This window comes from Xyrauchen texanus, chromosome 4 (genome assembly GCF_025860055.1).
Source record: "Xyrauchen texanus isolate HMW12.3.18 chromosome 4, RBS_HiC_50CHRs, whole genome shotgun sequence".
In the NCBI taxonomy this organism is placed as follows: Eukaryota; Metazoa; Chordata; class Actinopteri; order Cypriniformes; family Catostomidae; genus Xyrauchen; species Xyrauchen texanus.
This window is the reverse complement of record NC_068279.1, coordinates 30,149,063-30,175,472: the sequence shown is the minus strand read 5'-3', so window position 1 is coordinate 30,175,472 and position 26,410 is coordinate 30,149,063. Positions and strand designations below refer to the sequence as shown.

Here is a 26,410-nt window from a genome sequence, read left to right as displayed (position 1 = left end):
CATGTGTGTGTTGGTAAAGCAAGAGTTGAATTGTTTAGCAAGTTTTAGTAATGCCATGGACAGAACATACATGAAGACATCACACACATAAATCAGTTTAGTTTAGAACATTTTACTCACTGCAGACTTGACATGCACCTTTTACTTTTTATTATAGGGGAAATTCAACCCCTCAAAATCGAAAATTATGTCATCATTAACTCACCAATGTCTTTCTACCTAAGAACACAGAAGGTGAAATTTGAAGAATATCCAGGCATATAATGAAAGTGAAAGGGGATGGGTGTCATCAAGCCCAAAATTTACTAAAAAGCACCATAAAAGTATCTCAAAAGTAAGGGCTGGGTATTGATATAGATTTTGCGATTCGATTCACAAGCTTTCAATTCTGATTTTGATTTCTTTCGATATCGATTCAAATGGGTATATTTCAGTTACGATGTCCATTTTGCTTACATATGGAAGACATTCTCTCACAGCTAATGTTGTTCATTATACAGGGGACCTTCTAACAATGCATTATGAAATTATAAATGTAAATAGTTATTGTTTAGTTGCATAATTTATACTATTTACATTAGTGAAGGGCATGAGTACTCAAGTACTCGGACGCGGCAGCAATGATCAATCATTAAAACGATGATCGATGGTGATGTTACTTTTCACTTATTTCGAAATACTGTGACAATTAACTGACAACTAAATTATAGGGATGCACCGAAATTTCGGCCGCCGAAAATTTTCCGAAAGAGAAAAAAGGCCGAAAATATATACCTCCTCGCCCCACCCCTCAGTGCTCTGATTTTACTCTGGATCGATCTAGCCCTTATCACGGCGCTACTAAACAAAGGCCGATCATGTCAGCGGTGTGGAAATTCTTCAAAGTTTCTGATAAGGACATCAAATTTGCGATCTGCAGTGTTTGTTCAGCAGAACTTTCAAGAGATATATATATATATATATATATATATATATATATATATATACAGAGTACAGCAAGAGATTCTACAGGAAAGCTCGGATCCACAGCAGTGCCACAACTAGCGCAGCTACACCACAACTTGAGACGTATCTATCTGAACTACGCCAGAAGCTGACAATCCCCTTGACTACGGTCGCATAAACAAAGACCGCTTTCCTTTGCTTGCGAGATTAGCGACAGGTATTTATCTGCCCAAGCAGCAGCACAGAGAGTGAGAGACTGTTTAGTGCAGCATCTCATGTTCTTGATGAGCTTTCTGACAGGAGAGACTGTCAGAAAGTTTAGCAACTTTTGTTCTTGAAGAGAAACCTGTCACTTGTAGTTAAATAGAAAGCGGTCCAAATTGATGTGTATAGCAATTACATTACACTTGATCTTCACTTGAGGATACATCTTTCGTTTACAGTTGAGGTTGGATTTAGTTCAATTACTGCTGTTTTGCACTGTTGTTTTGCACAATAATTTTCACTTAAAGTGTACATACGTTTACATAAACAGAATAGAGCACTGATCTATATATATAATTATACATTATAGTTATATATATAGATCAGTGGAATAGAGGCCCTCTGCCATTCTGTGTTCTGCCTTTTTGTTTTAATTAAAATTACTGTTGCATATTTAAACTTTTTGAAAGATGCTAGCTAAGTTCATTACTTGACTGTTGTTTTGCATATAATAGTTTTCTAAAACTTTACATTATTTGGATAATTTTTAATAAAATCTGAATGAAGAATAATATTTAATAATGTTTTAATATATTTTTTGTCCAATATTGGTGTGTTACTTTCAATAAAAGTGTGATTTATTTTATTGGTTTGTAGTTTTTCAATTCAGATTCATTAAATTCATGAAATTAATGAAAAAGTATAATGTTAATACATTTATACACAAAAATTATTATTATTTTTTTCTTAAATAGGTAAAAAAAAAAAAAAAAGTAAGTTTCGGTTTTCGGCCAAGTGCATCCTGGATTGTCGGTTTCGGCCCAGAATTTTAATTTCGGTGCATCCCTACTAAATTAGCTTATTTTTTATTTTGAGATCGATTACGTTGTGATTTTGAGGGGTACATTGATTGTCAGAGACGTCTCATAACAACCAAACTGATATGCGACACTGCAATGCTATCGTTACGTTAATAAAAAGAGAGTGTAATCAACCATTTTGAACACCTGTCTCTGCAAAACATTTGCTAAACACATTTTATTATCATTTAATGTAAGAACTTTGACTTGTTAATAGATATTATTTAAAAAAGAGAATGTTTGTGACTGAGTAAACCTCCCTGCCCTGGGTGCCGACATGTTTGCGTGATGTAACACGCACATACATCTCGACGAAATGGGAGTTGAAGATTTCCGCACGAGTTTCCAAGTTAGAAGTCCGACATAAAGTGCCATTTCCATTGCACTTTCCCCAGTTGAAAGGTGGAAATACTGACTCTCCCGAGTTGAATGGAACGCTTCATGAATCATCACAGCAACAACAACACAGAGCATCGCGGCTTTCCCCACAGGAGTGAACACTTGGGGAGACACACACACCCACACCAGGCATGTGGCAGTTAACTCAGTATGCTGAAACAGCACATATACAGCAGGCGAGTGTATTAAACAGCTAGACAGAGTGCAGCTAAATGGAACAGAATGCATTGTCTTCAAAACTGAACTTCAAATTACCACGCATATTAAAAACCTGAACGAATTTACCTCACCTGTACTATGCGTGATTAGAATTAAATGTTTCTTTTTTGTTGTTTTTGATCAACAATTGACTGTAAAAAAGAGAAAGGGTATTATAAGAGATGTTATTCAAAGACCAGTGGGTTGCGTGTATCTTATCTTTGGACAAACATTACATGGAACAACTTTTACTCTAAACGCAGTGAAAGGATCTCACTGCTTAATACTCCACCACTATACTACACAATCACTGGTGAGTGAAATATAAACATTTACCAAGCATTTGCCAAATATATACATTTTTCATAGTGCAAAGTTTGGTTGCACATCCTAGTAATTACCTTTCATTGTATTGGAGGGTTGAGTATAGAGTCAAGGGTCGATCTTGGGATTCAAGAATCTATATCGAGATCGTTCAAATGAAGATTGCGATGCATCGTCAAAACTATTTTTTTACACACCCCTATTAAAAGTGGTACATATTGTACGTATTTCAAGTCTTATTAAGCCACATAATAGCTGTGTGCAAGGAGAAGACAAAAATGTAGGTCATCATTCATTGAAATTTTTGACCTCTGCCATTGTTCTCAACTCAAATATGTGTATTCTTCAAAAATGCACCTTTTGTGCTCAATGGAAGAAAGAAAGTCATAGGGATTTAGAATGACATGATGGCCAGTGACGACAGAATTTGTGGTTGTACTATCCCTTTAAATGTTTTTTTCCACTGTTGGCAGAATGAAAAGACAGTTAGGCAGGGTAGAGTTGTTGGGACTTCTCCAGTAGTCCAAATCTAATATTTGTTATCTGGGAGGACATCATCGTGACGGTCATGTTTTATGGGCTGGAATGAAGATAATGGCATTCCAGCATACAGTAAGCTTTTTATGCAACAGAGATGGTAGAAGAATCATCTATCTCACAGTTATCTTCTCACAACACTATGAATTTGGAATGCAGTGTAAAATTTCCAGTCATCCATTGAGGCTGTGTCTGTCAATAGACTCCAAAAGGAGGAAAGTAGATTTCGATTTTTTTTTCTGTGTCCGTTTTGTTCCAAGATATTTGAAGTGAATCACTTAAACTGAGTTGAGATATTTTTCCATTGATTTTCAAGTGTCTGGGACTTTGTTAAATAAAAACACTAAAGGAAAACAGATCATGGCAGAAATGGGTCACTCACTTTTCATTATCTGCCAAATGACAGAGGGAAACAATCACCACAGTGAAGGAAAACTACAGGCCCAAAGACCATTTTTCTCCCATTGATAAAAAATGAGACCAACTAAAACTTAAAAGCAGCTGTGGTGTGTCAAACCGACAAATTCCGGTGCTCACTTACGTAAAAATGTCTGAACCTTCTAAGCAATCGCACTGTCAAATATTGTATAAATATTCTGCCTCTTTCCTCTTCAGAGAATTGTGATATCCATCGACTTGCTATTTCCTGAACATTCCTCACTTTGTTGTATTTTTAACTTGCCATTTTCAGTCCTTGAATGCATTGGTTCCAGGAGATCCAGTGTGACTATATTTGCACACCTCGTTGAAAAGTCAAAGAACCATCTCTGTGATTTTGTTCTCCAGATTATTAGACCTTAAAGGAGACTGTGGCAGGGCGGAGGGTGGGGCCGGGTCGGGATCCTACGTACCCGGTCCCGTATTAGGCTAATTATGCCTCTGTGAGGGTTAAAGGCTGACTGCAGGGGTTCGTGCGGGAGAGAGAGATCATTTACAGACATGTTCGTCATGCGTGTGTTTGTGTCTTCTTTTAAGTTTCTCTCTCCGTATCTCTACAACAAGACACAGGTGTTAGAGATAATTACAAACCAGGTGACAAGTCTTACCGCTCTCTCTCTCTCCCGCAGACCGACTCACAACCACGCCCCCCATGCCACAGAGACCTATTATGCCCCTATTTACAAGATTAATATAAGTCTCAGGTGTCCCCAGGATATGTCTGTGAAGTTTCAGCTCAAAATACCTCATGGATCATATATTATACCATGTTGTAAATGCCTCTTTTTGGGTGGAATCAAAAACATGCTGTTTTCGTGTGTGTCTCTTTAAATGCAAATGAGCTGCTGCTCTCCACCCCGACATAGCTGTGGTCTCGGTGAATACAATCAGAGACAATGGTAACTTTAGCTGCATTAGCCGTGGAATCAGCTAGTAAGTAAATATAAAGTGCGATACTTACATCCTGGATATAAAGCTGGAACATTTGGTTCTGATCTATGCTTGAGAATATTTTTTTGTGAAAATTCTGCTTTATATTGACACTCATTCACAAAGCAGAAATTATTTGCACAAACATACACACATTTTTGTATATTTTGGGGCTCATTTCCTTCAAAAACAAAACTTGTTCAGTGGCTCTGATGCTGGGAGTACATGAAGACTCTTATGTTCACTTTTACAGCCAACAACAGAACACTTATGATGCTTACGAACCTGAGACATTCTTCTTCTAACTGTGTCCGCTCCAGCGCAGAAAAAAATGCCGGACTGTGTGTAGATCACTCAGGGGAGGATCTATGATAATAGGGTGGAGTCCGTCACCAGTCGTGGGCGAGGCCTTCTCTAACGTGATGTCATGTTAGAGCAGAAATAAAAACCATTCATTTTGACACACTGTTTTTGATTAATAGAAATGTAAGAAAGAGGAGTTAAGGGACTTTTAACATTGTAGATTGGTTGTGTACACACACTGCCGACACACATTTATGTACAAACACCATGTAAAAGTGAATTTTGCATAATAGATCCCCTTTAAGCTATCATGCAACAGTAATTATTTTCAACTGAAATGCCTGGCTGTTTTTTAATTAATTCTGCCAGTGATTTTTGTTGTTTATTTAAACAACTGTTTTTGTCATTTTTGATGATGAATTCTTGTGGTATATTTGCATGTTGTTGTCTAAGCTCTTTAATCACCTAAAGAACAGGTTCAGTTGACCATGCTCTTTCACTAGCAACTTGCCAGAGTCTTCTTTTCTTAAGATTGTGTCTAATTCAAACAGAAGATATGAGTGATTTGAGTTGGAACTCAGAGGTATTTGAATATGATTGCCATTTTTTAACTCTTTTAAACCATGACATGCACTGCACATAAATAACTAATATTGGCATTATATTTATGCTGTTTAGGCAGAGGAGAATTGGCCGCCACAGTGAGTCTGATTTCTCCCAAGGTTACTTTTCTCTATTAACCATCATCTTATGGAGTTTTGTGTTCCTTGCCACCAGTCCCCTTTGGCTTGCACACTGGGGTTCTTTCAATTATTATTATTTAACTATTTAATTATTTTTATATTTTAAGACTTTATAGGTATTACTGTTTCATTTTCTGTTAATGCAGGATTTTTTGTAAAGCTGCTTTGAAACAATGTGTGTTGTGGAAAAGTTATACAAATAAAAATTACTTGACTTGATTGCATAAAACTGATGTTGGATAATCGGATGTTTACATAATTTACTTTCTTTATAGTAGTGAGAACATATTAAGTAGAAAAAAGGAGAAAAAGCCAATGGAGACTTTACACTTCCAACACATTTTGAGAATTTTTAGGCTTAAATTTTACAGTAAAATATTCAAAATTGTTTTTCAAATAAATCATACATATACAGTGTATGGTCCCTTAAAAAGTGGGAGGCACATATACAAACTGTTGTAATTCCTACACCGTTCACCTGATTTGGATGTAAATACCCTCAAATTAAAGCTGAAAGTCTGCAGTTAAACACAACTTGATTGTTTCATTTCAAATCCATTGTGGTGGTGTATAGAGCCAAAAAGATTAGAATTGTGTCGATGTCCCAATATTTATGGACCTGACTGTATATGTTAATTATTAATAATCATAGAACATTACTTTAAAAGATGTTATTTTTCATTTAGTAGTTCATTTAACATGCTATGCTGACATGTAAACTAACATGCTTTAGTTATATAACATGTTATAGTTACATTATATTTTTTGATCATGTTTATAATTCTGTTCATTATAATTCTGTTAGCTGTTTTATTTTTTCTATTTATTTATTTTCAAAAGGGAGACTTTTTTACACACAATAACCAAGAGTGGATGCAGCATCATTCTTAAAAGTGTAACACATACTTCAATAAAATAAATGGTTTCAAGTTTCAATTATAATATCGTGTTTGCTCAAAAATAACTAAATTAATAAAATAACCCTTCTGTTTTCACTAATAATAGTAATCGTGTAATACCGTATACCGTGAAACCGTGATATTTTCTGAGACGGTTATCATACCGTGAAAATCTCATACCGTGAAAACGAAAGAGATAACCGTCTCTTTTCCTCAGCAGCTGTATAAGAAACTCCATTGCTTCAGTATGAACTACTTTTTTTATTTATTGAATGCCATTAAATACTAAAACTGAAAATATTAAAAGTTTAAGCTAGATTTGCACTACTAACTTAATGCAGAAATGCATCATCACAGTCTGTGAAAAGGGTCCATTTGTTGTCGATATTTAAAAGGATATCGGCAAGATTGCAAATGCAAGGTATAACATATATTTATGAAAGTCCGTTCATAACACATCACTCTCTTCCACTGCGTCCCCTTTCTTTTGTTTCTTTTATTTGTATCTCCCTCCATTGTCTGGCTTGCTGTTTAGGGGTTGTTGCAAATGCTTAGTTGGTGTGTTGCATCAGCACTGTCAGTACAGCTAGTCAGGAGGACATTGTCATTGAGAGTCCACTCCCCCATGCTTGTGTCCGGCTGTAAGCTTGGAAATCTGCAGAAAGTATCACACCAAAATATTGAAGGACATTTTTCAATATTTGACAATGGGACCTTACCACATTCTTGTAAATATCTTCATCAAGTTAAAGGTGTGTGCACTCTTTTGTAACAATTCTTATATAGCGATTATTTGGCTAGGCAGTTGTTTGGTGTTTTGGCTACATCTTCCATTGGCCAGCTTTAATGGATTAGGTCACAGGATGTCATAATGTGATCAAGCCTTTAGCTTTATGTAAGAGCTTTAAATCCTTCATACGTTGTGCTCCTATGAGGTCACCTTTTATGTGACATCTTTAAAACCAAACTTTCCAAAACAAGCTGCACAAATTAGTAATTTTAAATGATTATTTTAACTTGTTCAGTGAAAGATTGCAGTTCCAGCCGAGATTGTCAGTCATGTTCAGAATACAGCTAATTGTGTGAATCCAATCATGATCCTCATTGGTCCTCATTACAAGAGTCACATGAGAGAAGACCTAAAATGGTATAATAAAAGATAAACAATGAACCTGTTTTATGCAGAATACAGTTAGACTCATTGAAAAACTATGTTTCTTTGGAATTGACGTTAAGTTAGCATGTTTCTCATGCCTTGGCCCTGAGGTACCTTATATCAGTGGTATCTTTTGCTATGACTTTTCCTTTGCACTTGTCTAGACATGGTGTAAAATGTGCTCTACTGTATCCAGTATCAATGCCCTTCCTTATTTCAAAAACTCAATGAAAATCCTATATTATCAATGACTAACTCATTGAGTGCTTTCTGACTGATACAGGTTAGTGTGGTTCGTGTCAGCTCTCTAAACATACAATATTTCATTAGATGTCAGTGGATCTATATGTGTGATTCTAAATGTTCAATTTGATGGCCACCTCTATAATCAACACCACCAAGAAAAAAACAGATTGTTTTGTCGTTAAACTTTTTGCTGGTCACAACTAGTCAACCAGCTTCACTTGAAAGACTATACAGGTTGATCACCTAGATTAGCACCAATATACCAGTCTGGACCAGTATGGGAATTCATGATGGTCTAAGCTGGTATTTTTTCAGCAGCAGGGCAGTGTCCATGTGAAGTTAAGTGTTCAATTTACTCAACAATGTTTTCTAATTTCTCTGCAGTTACTTGGCAGACCAGTGCTGGAATGGAGGCTGCATCTACCTAATCATGTTGCGAAGAATCAAACGCAAGGCTCCTCTTCCTCCATGCAATGGCAGCAGTGGGGGCAACTGCATGGACATCCCCACCAAGCACCGAAACAATGTCTCCTCTGAGCCTGCAGGCAGCCTCACACAGAATGGCAAGCGAACTCGCAAATTTGGCGTCATTTCCCGCTCCTCGTTCACTCGTGACAGCAGGGACAGAAAAAATAGCCGGGACTTTGTGCAGGAGAATGGCTATTGCTCCATGGAGGCAGAGGTCGTGTCCCCGGAGAGCAACACCCCTCAGGACACACCAACCGATGAGAGTCCAGTCCTTGGTTCCTCAGAACTGATAGCTAGTCACTTGAAGGTGGGGAGCACGGCCACCCTACCTTGCTGTTCCCACTCACGCCTCTCTGAAAGCTACAAAACAGAGTCAATAAGCAGTGAACCTTCCACTCAGGTAAGAGATTGGTGAACAGTAAAATAATTAGCAGTAGTTTTAATATAATAAGTCCTGGTTGATTATCACTGGTTATTGAATAACATAATGGAATCTGAATTAAATGTATTCATGGATCCACTATAGCTGTGGAATAATGCCATATTTTGTCTAAGGCAGTGGTTCCCAAACTTTTTCAGTCAAGCCCCCTTTTACTAATCAGAAAGTTTTCAGACCCCTCCCCCAAATCCATTTGCACCTTTCATAGTAAAATTAGTTGTAATTGTTGCAGTCATACAAAAAGCTATAGTCTCTGTAAACAAAGAATGCAAAAGATAAAACTAAAGTTGATGTAATTTTGTTCAAATGTAATTGTAACTAATTACTAATAACTAATTTCGAAATACAACCCCAATTCCGAAAAAGTAGGGACAGTATGCAAAATGCTAATAAAAACAAAAAGGAGTGATTTGTAAATTATATTCACTACAACTACATATTATATGATATTTTACCCTGTGAATTTCATAGTGTTAAATGTACAGTAATTTCAAATCGGATGATTGCATCATGCTCCAAAAAGGTTGGAACAGTCGAGTGTTCACCACTGTGAAACATCACCATTTCTTTTAATAACACTTATTAAGCTTTTGGGCACTCCAGACACAAGTTTGTTAAGTTTAGATAGTGGAATTTCCCCCCAATAATCCATTATGTAGGTCTTTAACTGCACAAATGTATGGGGTCTTCATTTCCATATGGTGTGCTTCATAATGTGCCACACATTTTCATTTGGAGAAAGGTCAGGACTGCAGGCAGGCCAGTCTAGCACCCACACTCTCTGCTTACAAAATCATGCACTTGTAATCTAGGCCGTATGTGGTTTGAAGTTGTCCTGCTGGAAAATGCAGGGATGTACCTGGAAAAGTGCTGGATGGCAGTATATGCTGCTCCAAAATTTGTACATAGCTATGTGCATTCATGGTGTTTTCACAAATGTGTGAGTTACCCATGCACCCCCCCTGGCCCATATAGACACTGGCTTTTGGACCTGATGCTAATAATAGCTTGGATCGTTCTTTTCCTTTTTGGCCCGGATAACATGATGGCTTTGTTTTTCAAAAACATTTTGAAATGTGGACTCCTCAGACCAAGAAACACAGTTCTACTGTTCTACTTTCTGTAAGCCCGGTTATCGGTCCAATGGCGGTCTCCAAATATACGGGTGAAGGTCTCTGCGCGTTACTGTCTTTCCTTTTATGCAACACAACAAGATTAAATTAAATAAATGTTCTCTTATGTATTACCTCGTTATTTCATCTGACTCCATAAATGAAAAAGGTTTTAATGATATCTGAGCATAATTAAATTGAGCGAATGTTTGATTATTCTTTTTAACTCTTTAATTATATTTTACCCGTTCAGATTAGGAAACTATGTCGCTTTGAGGTCCTCGCGTGTTTTTCTCTTTTATGCGGGTCTCACGATCACAAGCTCATCAGTCTTTGATCATCAAACAGTGGTAATTGCTATATACCTAAGATCGGTCACATTCACTTTACACAATCAAAGATACATCAGTATAGCCCCCATGGAATTGCATACACTTGAATTTAACTTAACGTTTTCTTCAGTAGAGGTCACGGCCACTATTACAGATACATGTTGACCAACATAACTTCTCTTATAATAGCTTTGGATTGGCCATGTCGTGGTTTCCCCACATACACTTATCTGGAGAAACATTAAATTAAAACAGAGGTAAGTCACACCCGAATTTAGATTGGTCAAGCAGCATTTGCTGTTCTAAATGGAAATTCCCTTTTTGTCTTTGCAAAGCAAGTACACTTGAATTGATGCCAAATATTAGTCGTCACTAATCTGACGCAGACTTGCGGCACATACAAATCGTTTAATCTACTTGGGAAAACAATTTCAGAGTCGGTCAGAATAAAATCAAATGTTTACAAAATCATCGATCAATCAAATATAACAACAACAATTCAGAAATCGAGGAATTTATTGAAATATTTACCTGGCAACGAAAACTACACACAGCGATCGTGTGGGAAGTCTACCTAAAGTCTCCCCAGTGGACATATATCATGGAGAAACATCTGCTTCTGGTTGCACCTTCCCTTTAATGATGATCTGACTCTTAGAAGAATTCTCTGCCACCTCCAGTGGTGGACTTCTGGGCAGACCTCAATTAGGTGAAAGAGTTCTCACTGGTAAATCATATACACCTGAACAGCTTCTTAAATGACCATGTAAAGATGAAACTCTGAAGAACTTAATGTTATACTGACATGAGAAAAGGTTGAGCAATACATGATGAAAAGACAAACAATGAATTCATGTCACAAGTGTGAGTGGTAATCCAGGTCTCAAGTGTGTCTTTGAAAATGCAAAGGGGTCTAATTAATCTGATTTTTTATTTTATTTTATTTTTTACTACCATTGTGATTTGTGGTATTTAGATATACTTGATCTGAATTAATTAAAGGAAAGGTGGCACAGAGTTCAAGGCAATTAGAACATACAGTATATCATCAAAATACATTATTACAGTGGATAATAAATTAAAGGAAACATACCTCAAAGTCAGTATAACTAGTATCTTCACCAGTGGCATGCATCATTAAACATATAGTTATAATAATAATTCTATGATTGTAGAATCACAGTTACAGACATATGTAATAATAGCGGTGCTAATTTAAAATTATCTAATGTGTGTGATTTGGTGGCTAAGTCACAATCGATGATATATGCCTATTTTCAAAATGTGTAGTGGATCGATAGTATCTGCATTTCATATCGTCAACTTCTTTTATTTTTACATTGTTATTAGCGATGTGTTGAAAACAGGGGCCCTCTGGTTTGCAACCATGCCAACAACAATCAATTAGTTCGATTTATGTGTAGATGGAAATGTTGAAATTTGGGTGGCAAGTTTGCTTGCAATTAGTAATTAAATCATCGATGCGTGACTGTAGCCATGGCCATGTCCCATGTATATTACAGTATTTAAAAGGGAAGTTTTAAATAGTGACTTTTATGGAAACAGGTTTTTAATGTCCTATGTGTGAGAGGCTATGTGTATGTGCGAGGCAGTGTAGATCTTCAGTGGATTAGTATTTTCAGAATCTAGGCCATTATTTTGTTCCATGATGTGTAGTGATAAAAGTGTGAGCTCTGTATGTTTAGGAGATGGGTGGAACCTGATCTAGAGCAATTGGTGTTGCACAATTTTGGTTCCGGTGCTAAACTGGGAGGCCATACAGCTATTTTTGTTTTTGTAGTGCTGTGAGGTGTGAATGGCCCGTTAGATTTGCTTTTGCACCCATATCCGGCATGGCCAAATTGTTGTACTGGCTTGAAGCAGGTTGATCAGAAACCTTTTTGCATCTGTCCCTCACGATATTGCAACCTGAAATATGAACAACCACAGAGAGAGAAAACAGTTAATGTTGAACCTTTAATTAATTTGCATTTAGACATGTGGTACTTTTTTCCCTCTGATGGTCAAAGCCAAACTGATACAGACAGTTTTAGTCTCTCACTGTATGGCATCAGGGGGAAGAAGCAATTTGCTTTACAAAAACAGGTACAATTACAATGTCTAATGCAAATTTTATTTCAGAGATCAAATTAGACTGAGCATCTTACGTGAGATCTGAATTACTGCTGATATTTTAGTGCAGTTTGAAGTGTGTAGCACCTTAAGTTGTTCTTGCAGTTGAGTCTGCACAGTCTGCTGTTGTGAGCAATATAGGCTCCAGTTCTGCTGGGGAACTTTCTGAGCTTTATTTTATTTTTATTGCTCTCAACACAGCTCTGTGGTCAAAGTATCAGTTAATCTCTTTTCGTGATGTGTTGACTGCTTAGGATTTTTTAAGGGTGCTATTCACACGTTTGATCATCTATGATCTCTGTGGTCTGTCAGGGCTGTGAAATTTCTGCCTGATCTTTAGCATTTTACACACACATCTTTCATTGTCTACACAGTAGAATGTAGAAATGGCACTTTCGGTTTTCGGCCGAAAGAGAAAAAAGGCCGAAAATATATACCTCCTCGCCCCGCCCCTCAGTGCTCAGATTTCACTCTGGCTCGATCTAGCCCTTATCACGGCGCTACTAAACAAAGGCTGATCATGTCAGCGGCGTGGAAATTCTTCAAAGTTTCTGATAAGGACATCAAATTTGCGATCTGCAGTGTTTGTTCAGCAGAACTTTCAAGAGATATATATATATATATATATATATATATATATATATATATATATATATATATATATATATATATATATATATATATATACACAGAGTACAGCAAGAGATTCTACAGGAAAGCGCCCCGATCCACAGCAGTGCCACAACTAGCGCAGCTACACCACAACTTGAGACGTATCTATCTGAACTACGCCAGAAGCGACAATCCCCTTGACTACGGTCGCATAAACAAAGACCGCTTTCCTTTGCTTGCGCGGATTGCGCACAGGTATTTATCTGCCCAAGCAGCAGCACAGCGAGTGAGAGACTGTTCAGTGCAGCATCTCATGTTCTTGATGAGCTTTCTGACAGGAGAGACTGTCAGAAAGTTTAGCAACTTTTGTTCTTGAAGAGAAACCTGTCACTTGTAGTTAAATAGAAAGCGGTCCAAATTGATGTGTATAGCAATTACATTACACTTGTTCTTCACTTGAGGATACATCTGTCGTTTACAGTTGAGGTTGGATTTAGTTCAATTACTGCTGTTTTGCACTGTTGTTTTGCACAATAATTTTCACTTAAAGTGTACATACGTTTACATAAACAGAATAGAGCACTGATCTATATATATACATATATAATTATACATTATAGTTATATATATAGATCAGTGGAATAGAGGCCCTCTGCCATTCTGTGTTCTGCCTTTTTGTTTTAATTAAAATTACTGTTTCATATTTAAACTTTTTGAAAGATGCTAGCTAAGTTCATTACTTGACTGTTGTTTTGCATATAATAGTTTTCTAAAACTTTACATTATTTGGATAATTGTTAATAAAATCTGTAAAATTAGATTTTTACAGAACTGAATGAAGAATAATATTTAATAATGTTTTAATATATTTTTTGTCCAATAATTGGTGTGTTACTTTCAATAAAAGTGTGATTTATTTTATCGGTTTGTAGTTTTTCAATTCAGATTCATTAAATTCATGAAATTAATGAAAAAGTATAATGTTAATACAATTATACACAAAATGTTTTTTTTTTTTTCTTAAATAGGAAAAAAAAAAAAAACAAAAGTAAGTTTTGGTTTCGGTTTTCGGCCAAGTGCATCCTGGATTTTCGGTTTCGGCCCAGAATTTTAATTTCGGTGCATCCCTAATTATAATACAACTATATTATATTAAAATAGTATAAATTAAAATAATTTTATTACTGGTCTCTGGAGGATTTCTGGAATGAGATATTTGTCATCTCGCTGCTCTTTTAAGAATACATGCCTTTAATTTGGCTCTTGTATCAGATGCATGAGCATGTGCATTGTGTGTACAGTAACATGTCAGGCTGAAAGCCTTTGATGTCCATGCTGCTGTAAACACCCAATGACTGCAGGTACATATTTACATGGGTCATATTTCTGCTCAAGGTGCAGAATTGTGTAAAATTACTGGTAGTCACATGAGTATGGTTTAACTGCAGCTATATGGTAAATAGCACAGTGTGTCATATCAGAGATATCCGACATAGTAACACATTCAGCTTGAAACTGATGAACAATTTCAAGAGAAGCATGATTACAGTTATTTTTAATTTATACAAGACGAAAAGTCTGGAATGCCCGAAGCATTTACAACCTCTAATCTAAGTGTTTATTGTGACACTAGTACTGTTTACTGATTTATAAACTAGTGACATTTCTGTTGTTACAATGTTTTTTTTCTTTTTATCACATCACTCTGTTTTAGATGTGAATTAAGATTGGTCAAGCAGCTTTTGCTGTTCTAAATGGAAATTCCCTTTTTGTCTTTGCAAACCAAGTACACTTGAATTGATGCCAAATATTAGTCATCACTAATCTGACGCAGACTTGCGGTAACATACGAATCGTTTAATCTACTTGGGGAAACTATTTCAGAGTCAGTCAGAATAAAATCAAATGTTTACAATTTATTGAGCAGCTAACAGAACTATAATTCCAAATCCAATTCATAGAGTAAAATCATCGATCAATCAAATATAATAACAACATTTCGGAAATCGAGGAATTTATAGAAATATTTACCTGGCAACGAAAACTACACACAGCAATCATGTGGGAAGTCTACCTACAGACTCCCCGAACCTTTTGCCGATTTTCCTTATAAACCTAGATAATTCAATATGCTTACCAAATGGTGGTGTCTGTCATTATAATTAGATTTTGGTCCCCTGTTGAGCACATAGTGGGAAGGGAACGACAGAGCGGCGGTGCCGGTCTGTGTGGAATGTGTCCCATCAGTGCAGCTCACCAGGGGAGCTGTAGCGTATTAAACCGCTAGTAGTTTTGCCTGCAGAGCGGGCACTTCCATATTGTAAAATCTGACAAAGGTGGAGGGGGAAGTCCATCCCGCTACCACACATATGTCGTGAATGGAAATCCCGCTGGACCATGCCCACGAGGATGCCATGCCTCTAGTGGAGTGAGCCCTAATGCCCAACGGGCATGGCAGGTCTTTTGACGCGTATGCAGCAGCAATAGAGTCCACTATCCATCTAGATAGTGTCTGTTTCGAGGCGCGAGACCTTTGGTGCGCCCTCGAACGAAACGAAAAGCTGCTCAGAGCATCTGAAAGCAGCGGAGCGCGCAGTATACAATCTCAGTGCTCTGACCGGGCAAAGGAGATTGGCGCCGCGTCAGCTATCGGATGCTGGCAGCGCCGATAGGGAAATGACCTGTGCTCTGAAAGGAGTACCGATCACCTTGGGAACATAGCCGTGTCTAGGCTTTAAAATGACCTTGGAGTCACTTGGTCCAAACTCAAGACACGCAGCTGACAGACAGCGCGTGAAGGTCTCCCACACGCTTGACTGATGACAGGGCAGTCAGAAAACGGTTTTGAGTGAAAGGTATTTCAAATCCACGGATTGAAGTGGTTCAAAAGGGGGGCTTTCATAGTTTCGAGAACTATAGAAAGATCCCAGATAGGAACCGATGGGGGCGCGGGGGTTCATCCTTCTAGCTCCCCTGAGGAAGCCGGATGACCAGCTCGCTTTTACCCCATGACTGGCCTTGCAGGGGTTCAGCGAACGCGCAACGGCCGCCACATATACTTTGAGCGTGGATGGGGATCTGCCCTTATCCAGCAGCTCTTGTAGAAATATGAGCAGCGACGACACCCCACATGTCCACGGGTCCAGGTCTCTGTCGGTGCACCATTTTGAGAACACAGACCATTTTGACGCATAGAGTCTTCTCGTGGAAGGGGCTCTAGCGTGTATGATGGTGTTTATTACTCCTTCTGGCAGAGCGACGGGTAGTCATTGATCACCCACGCATGCAGCCCCAGCGCTCTGGGTGGGGATGCCAGATTGTGCCGCGAGCTTGAGAGAGGAGATCTGCTCTCACTGGGATGGGCCACGGCGCTGTCAGTGACAGCTGCGTAAGCTCCGGGAACCATGTCTGATTCTCCCAACGTGGGGCTATGAGGAGCACCGAGTGACGCTGCTTCCCTGATCCTCTGCATTACCTGTGGCAATAGCAAGACGGGAGGGAAGGCGTAAAGCGGGCGCCTGGGCCAGTCCTGGGCCAGCTGGCCCTCGCTCGAGAAAAATATTGGGCAGTGAGAGTTCTCTTTGGACGCAAAGAGGTCTATCTCTGCTCTGCCGAATAGGTGCCATAACGCCTGGACTGTTTGAGCGTGCAGGGACCATTCCCCTGGGGAATATTGTCTCTGGACAGTCTGTCCGGGCCGCCGCTCAGGTGGCCTGGCACGCGCGTCGCCCTCAGCGAGCGCAGGTGGCACTGGGACCAACTCAGTATGCGTTTTGTCAGATGGAAGAGGTTCCTGGATCTGACACCGCCCTGACGGTTTAGGTAGGATACCACAGATCTGTTGTCCGAACGGACCAGGACGTGGTGACCCTGAATGACCGGGAGAAAGCGCACGAGCGCGTACTCGACCGCTATCATTTCCAGACAATTTATGTGAAGGAGCTTTTCCTGAACTGACCATAGGCCGAAAACCGGAGAGCCCTCGCGAGACCGCGCTCCAACCCGTGTTGGACGCTGCCTGTCGAGATGACTTTTCGGCGAGATACAGCTCCCATTGTCACTCCCGCTGATACCATTCGGCCACTGTCCAGGGCTGCAGAGCTGATATACAGGTCTGAGTCACCTAGATGGGCTGGCGGCCTGTGGCCCAAGCCCGGCGAGACGCTGGTGTTTAGCCAATGCTGAAGCGGGCGATGTGCAGTAAACCCAGCTGAAGTACTGCTGCGGCTGAGGCCATGTAACCTAGCACTCTCTGGAATTTCTTCAGAGGCGTGAGGCTGTTCATCTGAAAAGATGCGGCTAGTCGCTGAACACGGCGCGCGCGCTGTGTAGATAAGCGAGCCGCCATTGCCACGGAGTCTAGTTCTATTCCCAGGAAGGAAATGGTCTGACTGGGCTGTAGTGAGCTCTTGGTCCAATTGACTGCAAGACCCAAACTGTTCAGATGGCTGAGGAGAACTGCTCTGTGAGTCAGAAGCTACATATGTGACTGAGCCATAATCAGCCAGTCGTCCAAATAGTTCAGAATTCGCAAACCCTGACTCACGAGGGGTGCGAGCGCCGCATCCATGCACTTCGTGAAAGTACGGGGTGCTAAGGACAGGCCGAACGGAAGGACGGTGTATTGATAAACCTGGCCGCCGGGCTAAGCTCAAGAATGGCCTGTGACGGGATTTATCTGAATCTGAATGTATGCATCTTTCAGATCGAGAGAAATAAACCAGTCCCCTGGCGCATTACGCGCGAGGAGTTTCCTGATTGTAAGCATTTTGAACGGTCTTTTGCAAGCACCTTGTTCAAAACCCTGAGATCTAATATGGGTCTGAGGCCGCCGTCTTTCTTGGGAACAAGAAAATAACGGCTGTAAAGCCCCGACTCGCTCAGAGAGGGTGGCACTTTTCTATGGCCCTTTTGCACAGAAGGCTTGCTATTTCTGAACGAAGCATGCACGCTGCTTCCGTGTTCACAGTGGTTTCGAGCCAGCTCTGAAGCAAGGGGGCGGCGATCGAACTGTAGCAAATAGCCCTGTTGTATTGTGCTGAACACCCACTTGGATATCCCTGGAATAGCTTCCCACGCTTTGAAGCGTAACGCTAGAGGGTGAATGGCCAATTCGCTCTGATTGCCGCGACACAGAGCTGAACAAAATGTGTGAGCTGCGTTTAGTGTGTTCATGCATGATTGCTCGCAGACAGCATGAACAGGCTGTTTTGTGAGTGACTTCCGATTGGAATGAATGGGGAAAGAGTCACATCTGTTACGTGATGCACAAGCATAGTCATGGGCACGGGACTTACACACAGAGGAATGGTTGCTGGCCGTGGTAACAGAGCGGGCAGAGAATGGGCGCCGCGACGCATTTGTGGGCGACTTCATTGACGCTGACGCCGAGCGGTTCAGTAACAGCTTTATGTGAGCGTGCTCTGGTGGGGACACGAGACATGCAGTGCTTGTGTGCAGAAGTGAACACTGGATTGTGGGCACATTTTCTACACATAGGGCTGGTCGTGTGACAGAGCGGGCAGAGAATGGGCGCGCAGACGCATTTGTGGGCTCTTCTTTGACTCTGACGCCGAGCGGTTCAGTAATCGCTTTATGAGAGCGTGCTCTGATAGGGGCACGGGATGTGTTATGCTTGTGTGTAGGGGCTAACACTGGGTTGTGGGCACTTTTTCTACACATAAGACATGTTTGCTCTTTACAAGATTTATTTGGGTCGCCGTGAAAACGGCGTTTGAGTGCAGGCAAGCGGGCAGTGTCACCGCTTGTTGGCTGCTAAATTCACCACTGTAGTAGCCTGAGAGAAGGGGACTGACAGGGGGCAAAGCTTTGACGGTGGTCCGCCGCGGCGGACTGAGCCGCCGCTTGTTCAACAAAGTTAGGAAGACTTCGGTTGCTCTGGTTTCAGCGCTACCTTACATCGAGGCCCGCTGGGGCGGCGGTCTGCGGCGGCTGTCTGAGCTGATCGAGGGCGGCCGCCCTGTCGACGCTGAGAAGTCTGAGTTTGTTGAACTGGGCGCTGTGAAGAGGCTCGTGCAGGAGGCTGATCACGTGAGCGGCCTGCAGAGGAGCTTAGCGCGACGCGGCAGGAAGAGGTTCATGGCTTGGTTGGCTTTCTGGACTTCTGAGAAGCGGTCAACAATGCCACTCACCGCGGAGCCGAAGAGACCGGTCGGAGAGAGCGGTGCGTTGAGGAACGTGGAGCGTCTGCTTCTCCCATGTCGGCTAGTGTTAGCCATAAGTGTCTCTCGGTCACAGTCAGCGAGGCCATGCACTTCCCTAGAGCTTGGGCTGCAGCTTTGGTAGCCGAAGGGCGAGGTCTGTCGCGCCAGAGATCAGTAACAGTCTCTGGGTGCCTGCCTTTCTCATCCCACTCCGAAGAAGGTCTGCTTGTAGGATCTGTAAAACGGCCATTGAGTGCAGAGCAGATGCGGCTTGGCCGGGCGGCGGAATAGGCGCGCCAACATAGGCGGAAGTCGCTCTGCAGGCCTTAGACGGGAGCACAGGCTTGGAACGCCATCTCGCGGAGGGCGGACAAAGGTGTGCTGCTACCGAAGTCCTCGACCGGGGATGGAGGAGTAGCCTCTTCAGTTGCGCCGCCCACCGACGCCGAGAGGTGGAGACGTGGGAACGGGTCCTGACTGAAAAAGGAGCGCTCCACGACTTTGCAAGCTCCGTATGTAATTCCGGCAGGAAGGGAGCGCCCGGCCGCTGGTGTAGAGCGGCGATGGCTTTGAAGAAAGCAGCCATCGAGTCTGTTGGGTGCCTGCTCAGGGGCGGTGACCACTGAGCCCGAGGCGGTCGACGGCCTGTATGAGGAGGCGTGTTAACTCCCTTCGACTCGGGCGTGGGTCCTGCTGGATTCCTGGGCCGAGGAGGAGGCTTGGGAGCCTGACCACTCTCGCTGTCCGAGCCATGATGGAACAGCGGCCCTTATCCTCCGCCTCGTCATCCGAGATGGCAGCAGTGCGCCGCCGGGCGGCAACTGCGCTGGCCCCAGGGGGCGGGGAGGGTGAAAGCGATGCTCGAGGGAGAGGCTCGGCGAGGCAGTCGCTTCAACCACAGTTTCCGGCAGCCTTTGTGAGTGCCGCTTCTTCCTGCGCGGCTGAAGGTAAGGCGGCGGGCGGTTTCTGCTTTGAGCGCTCGAGTCGAGCCCGCAGGGTCGACATCGGTAGCTCCTCGCGAGAATCGCATCCGCCTCAGTGAGGGCGAGCTCTGCGTGCCCCAGTCCCAGGCAGAGAGCGCAGATGATGTGGCGGTCTCCTGTGCTGAGAAGGCGCGACATGAGGCGCAAGTGGAGCGAGGCATCTTGAAAAGACGCCGTACTTTTTGTGAATAGTTCGTGAGAACTAGCTTGCTGAATAAAAGGATACGTCGTCGGATGGCGTAGCTCGCAGGATGGCTGAAGGTGGCTGAGACGGCCGGCTTCTTCTAGCGCTGTCCACGCTTGCTTGATGCCCCTCGAACGGCGACGCGGCTTCCAGGTCAGCGATGCGAAGAGCTTCGCTGAAGAGATGAAAATCAGGGTTCCAGCCTACTAACTACGCTTATATGCACTCTAGTCACGCCCATTTTGGCGGGCTTTGATGCAGTGAGCGCTGGACGCTTCTCATTGGATGCGAGTTCGCCCAAGCTCGTCTATAGGCTGCAGCAGTTGCCACAGAGCAACCTATGAGCTCGCTAGCTAGCCCGCTCAAGGTCTGCAGCTGCCGCACTGCGTTGACAATGGATACAAAAATTAAGGATAATTTTTTGGCTTCAATATCTCAGAAAAGATGAATCTTTCCCGTAGCGTAAGCTAGCTTACGCAATACGAGAGAACCTCTCGTAAGAGAACCTCATATAATGTTCAGTTGTAGTGCTTTCAATATAGCAAAGAGTGAATATAATTTTTAAATCACTCCTGTTTGTTTTTATCAGCATTTTTCATACTGTCCCAACTTTTTTGGAATTGGGGTTGTAGTTAAAAAATGTGCTGCACATTAAAAACGCTTCTCCGGGGTTTTTCCTGTCAAAAATGGTCTTCAGTAGTGGCTGACATACACGGTCATCACATACGTGTTTTTAGTTTTTTTTTTTATATGTAATTGCAATTACTATTTAAGATATGTAGTTGCATTTCATGTTTGTAATGAATATTATTTATTTGATCATTTGAGCATCTAGAAACATTTTTTTTGTACTTCAAGGTGCTGTGGGAAGTCAAATTAATTTAACACTTTTTATAGGGCTAGTTATAATATTCATTAAACCACTTTACAGATTCGGAAACTTTGCGTCAATAGAGGAGATGTTTGTTTCCTACTCAGAATAAATTTTTATTCTACATTGTACATGCCCTTTTGTTTACCACAGTTCTTTCATTTCTTTTAGTTCTTTAATTGTATAACAGTTGCATTTGTAATGCCATAAACACAAGAAAGACCATGGATGGCTGCATAGTGCTTTAACATCGAGAATTCAAATGGGTCGCATACGTTTTGTCGTCTGCACCACAATATTAAGAGAAGCCCAGTTTAATGAGACAGTCATGAGATCCGCTCTGAGCAATCCTGTTACTGGAGCTCACATATCGAGGGAAGCATGACACATGTCGTGCGTGCACCTGCGTGCTCCAGAGGTATAGTATGATAGAGTAGAGTGCTTCTAGCGTGCTATTCTCGGTGGATCGCACTCACACGAAACCTTTAAGCACCCTGAACTCATCCACATTCTGGATGATAAGCACATTTGGCGCTTATAAAATGGCAAAAGCATTTGATGAGTGAATGAATGAATGATGAATTTGAATAACATATAATTTGCTTTGTCTTCCGCTGAAAATTTACAATGCAAGAAAAACCATGTTCTCACAAAAGCAGAGGATTTAACAGTAGATTTAATACTTTAAAATTTACAACAAGAAAACAATCTGGCATGGCAGCCATCTCTCTTCACTGAGTCTTTGTTCCCTACATACTCATCAGTCCAGCTGAAATATAGGCTATCAATCAATTGCACAATTGACAGTCAATTGGATTGGAAGCATTCATCAAAATTTTACACTTAATAATAATAACAATAATTTAGCTAGTTTTTTTAATGGACTTCTCCAATCCCACTGTCCCCCTGCGCATCCCCTGCAGTGCCCTCGCACCTCCCAAGGGGGCCGCCTCTCACACATTTGGAACCACATGTCTAATGATGCCAATTAGGGCTGGGAAGTTTATGTATACTGTAACAATACATAGGAGACAACAATATTTACCTACATATGTGTTTTACTAAAACATATTAAAGCATTAAAAATGCCACATGGGGACTTCTGTACACATTTTTTTATTTATCAATGTTTTTAATCAATTCGGTGAAACGGACAGTTCGAACTGAATAACGGAAATTAATCATACTTACTCTAATGCTGTATTTGTTTCCTAAGTTTAAATCAGAGATGCTACTAAAACATCTCTGCCTTAATGCTCTCATATGATTCAAAAGAAGAATTTTAAAATCCAATTTTAAATCTCCAGCAAAATAATTTTGAATATATTGCCTAGCCCCTGGTTACTTAAAAAGCTAACAAAAAAAAAAGAACAAATAAACAGAAAGAAGATTGCTTTAAAGTCAACACCCATCAAGTGCACAAACTGAACACACATGCACTATGCCACTGGCTTCCATTTGAGTCAGGATGAGTGGTTGCTTCATGCTCATCCTGTAATTAGTAGTTTGGACCCCTCCATGCGGCTAACTGCATGTGTTTCTGATTTGATCCTCCATTGGGCTGCTGTTGTTCCTCCGAGCATGTAAGCCTTGTGACATTAGATCGAGTGGCTCACTTGAAATAACCATAAAGGTTTTTGTTTTAAAATATATTCATGTGTCAGTGGTTGCAAGAACTGCTTGAAGGGGTCATCCCTAGAAGCTGTACAAGTCTGATTTTGAAAAATCACAGGGGATTTAAAAGACCAAGATGGACTGGGTTCCATGAGATTCTGCACATGCAATTTTCAGAAAGCCACATGAGAGGACAGCAGACTAAATCCACATGCTTAATTCTATAACTATCTCATTTACTTTCCATTTAAAACTAAATAAAACTGAAGCTTGCCATACAGATTTAGCAAATACATGCCAAACTCTTTGAAGGTCTTTTTTTGATGGCTTATATTTTTATAGGATTTATATACTGCAGTTCATCTGCAAACAACTGATGCTTGTCAATTGACTTGTGCATAATAACAATTTGGGTAAAAAAACAAGTACAAAATTCTGTAGTTCATATATTTTAAGATTATATTAAGTTGAGTTAAGTAACCTTTGCTTGGCTTTAAAACATTATCTAAATGACTAGAAACATATACTGTAGAGTACTGTGTTAGCAAATTTACAAAGCAATTGGAAAATCATTTTATCTGAACTGTAAAAAGAACACTGTGAAATGTTCAGTAACTGGCTGGCAGCAATTAGCTAGTAAGTTGCTGTAGTACATTACACAGTATGCTTACTGAATCACAGTTCCTATAAAATACTGTAATTGTTATTGCAGTAATAATCACAGTATTGTAATTGTCATTAGAGAAATAGGATGCTGTATTTTTTATCACAGCAAATATTATACTACTGTAACAGGCATTACTGCATTAAGTTTAATACTGTACAATAATTACATACTGTAAAATGAAGACTTCGTTCAACTTTTAACATTTCAACTAAATAGGCACTAAATAGATTTTATTTTGTATTTTTCATTTTGTAAAAATGTTTTATTTTGTAAACTACAGCACTACATTCCTGAACATACAAATCCTTCCTTTTTGTTTAAGTTACCCTGACAATGTAAACTGCATGTCCTGAAATTATTTTGTTAATGCATATTTAGAGAGTTTTAAAATGATTGATTGATTGTTTGAGGAGTTTTTGTTAATTTGACTGTACTTCTAGTGACAAATATAAAATAAATAAAAATAGAAAACAAAGGCAAGGAGTTGATAATCATAAAGTTGTGTGCAAGTCCTCTATTGTTTTACATTTGCTTTCTGAGACTTGCTGACAGTCACATGTATCCTATGTAGCGAATCAGCTCTATATTCTTCCACCATTAGGTAGCGAATCAGCTCTATGAAATATTAATAATCAATCATAACTTGTTATAATCGATTATGAATATTTGGATCAGTTAATCGGGTTAACTTGATGTAGCTACATTAACATTACAACCAAATGCTCGGTTCATCCCGTGAACACTCAATATTGGTTATTAATTAATTAATTAATAGAAATGTACATTTCGGGGCAAGGGAAATGTCTTTCTTACTAAGTATTAAGAGCAAGTAGTCAAAATCTATGATTAGTGACTTTAGATATGAGCTTGAGACACAGACAACTTTACATGTGACATGAACAAGACTTTATTAACTAGACTAAACATTTAAACTACTCTAACATACATATACATACATTCATACAGTTTACCAAGGGAAAGAGGGCTGAAGCAGAATACAGGAAGGCAAGAAGTTATAGCATTGTTTGAAGTTCAGCAGATCAACAGCCTGAGCAAACCATCATATTAGTTCTGACACGCCCTTTTTAGAAAGGGGTTAAGGATACTTAATGTATCAAATAATGAGACTAAGTTTGATACTTGCATGTCCCATTTGAATTAAACTGTCCTGATGCAATTTGTTGAGGCTCCAGTTGATCTTTGATGATGTTGTCTTGATGAGAGAGAACCAGTGAGAGTCAGAGGATCTTGGTGAATGGGCAGTCAAGGCCGTAGCCTGGCACACACTTGGGAGTCCTTGGGGCCTTCTAGTTTGGCATCATTCAGCGAGAGAGTGAGAGAGCACAAGGCTCAGAGGACCAGAGAGGCAGAAATAAGCGACAAGAGAGAGGGCTAAGAGCGAGAGAGAGCGAGAGAGTGAGAGAGCACAAGGCTCAGAGGACCAGAAAACAAGAGAGGCAGGAAGCAAGAGAGGCTAAGAGGGGGCTAAGAGGAAGTGGAAAAGAGGGAGCGAGGAAGTGGGTGCAGCAATTTTATACCCTCAGGAAACAGGTCCCACCTCTCATTGGCTCGACCAATGAGAAGGGTTTGGGTTCCAGGCGGGAATTTGGTTTATTGCTCTTTGTTGTAAAATTGCCCATTGCATGTGCAAGAAAGAAAATAGGAAATATACTTGTAATACTAATATGTTGTTGTTATCGACATATCATGTACACAGTCATTTCAATCTTCAAAATACCAAGTTATAGAGACCAAATATGCCACACATATGATTTTGGTTAATCATAGTATGCAAAGTCTGAAACATTAACCCATTAGTTTGCAAGAAAACATAGATCAAGCACATTTAAGGGAAAATGTGAGATGGCACATTAGATACATGTCAATATTTATCACATGGATATATAGAATATATATATATAGGATTAACAGGGTTCATTTCTCTTTCTCAGTAAGAGAATGAAGTGAGGGTCAGCACTTCTCTGAACATTCCTTTGGAGGTCGTAAAAGTCTCCCTTACTCTGGGCATGAGAGAGTTCCTTTGTCAAAGCTCATTTGCATGTTTATGACAGTAAGAGATTTTGGGCTGAATGACTCAAAAGATAGTAAAACATCGCGTAATATCATTCTACAGAGATCTTATATTCGAATTCAGCTCGGACAAATCGTAAGGTTTAATTTGATACCAAGAAACGTGTTTAGTACACTTAGAAAGGGAATATACACTGAGGCTATTAAATATGAGGCCTCAGAGTTTAAAACACACAACGAAACAGTTCTAACGAGTTTGATATACCTCAGAAATACACAACATACAGGGATTACACGTATTTCATTAGCAATATGCAGTTCTGTGTTTAACTGAAAAACACACACACATTTTTACGTTCAAAGTTTCCCCCTTCCTGTCCACACGATAAGCACGTGGTGAGCATGCGGATGTCACATGCGGTTCTCTGTCAATAGTTCATTGTCTCTTTGTCAATACATTTATTGTGCTTGTGGAGACTGGTTGGCGCTATTTCAGTAATTAGGGGAGTTTTTAACAGTAAGTTCTTGTTTGTTCGTGAATCTGTTAAGGCCACTGATCCTCCGCCATACCTTACACCTAGCAATGTTGATTCAATGTGAAAAAACACACAAAAGCAT

General features: G+C 40.5%; 1 protein-coding gene across 1 annotated transcript in view; it reads left to right on the top strand.

Moving 5' to 3' along the window:
* The window catches only part of pdzd2 (PDZ domain containing 2), a 98,907-nt gene that overhangs the window by 7,781 nt on the left and 64,716 nt on the right, over positions 1-26,410 (top strand). Inside the window, exon 2 of the mRNA XM_052125962.1 lies at positions 8,567-9,050. Within this exon, the coding sequence (XP_051981922.1) occupies positions 8,613-9,050 (438 nt within the window). The 5' untranslated portion in view covers positions 8,567-8,612. The remainder of the gene's footprint in view (positions 1-8,566; positions 9,051-26,410) is intronic.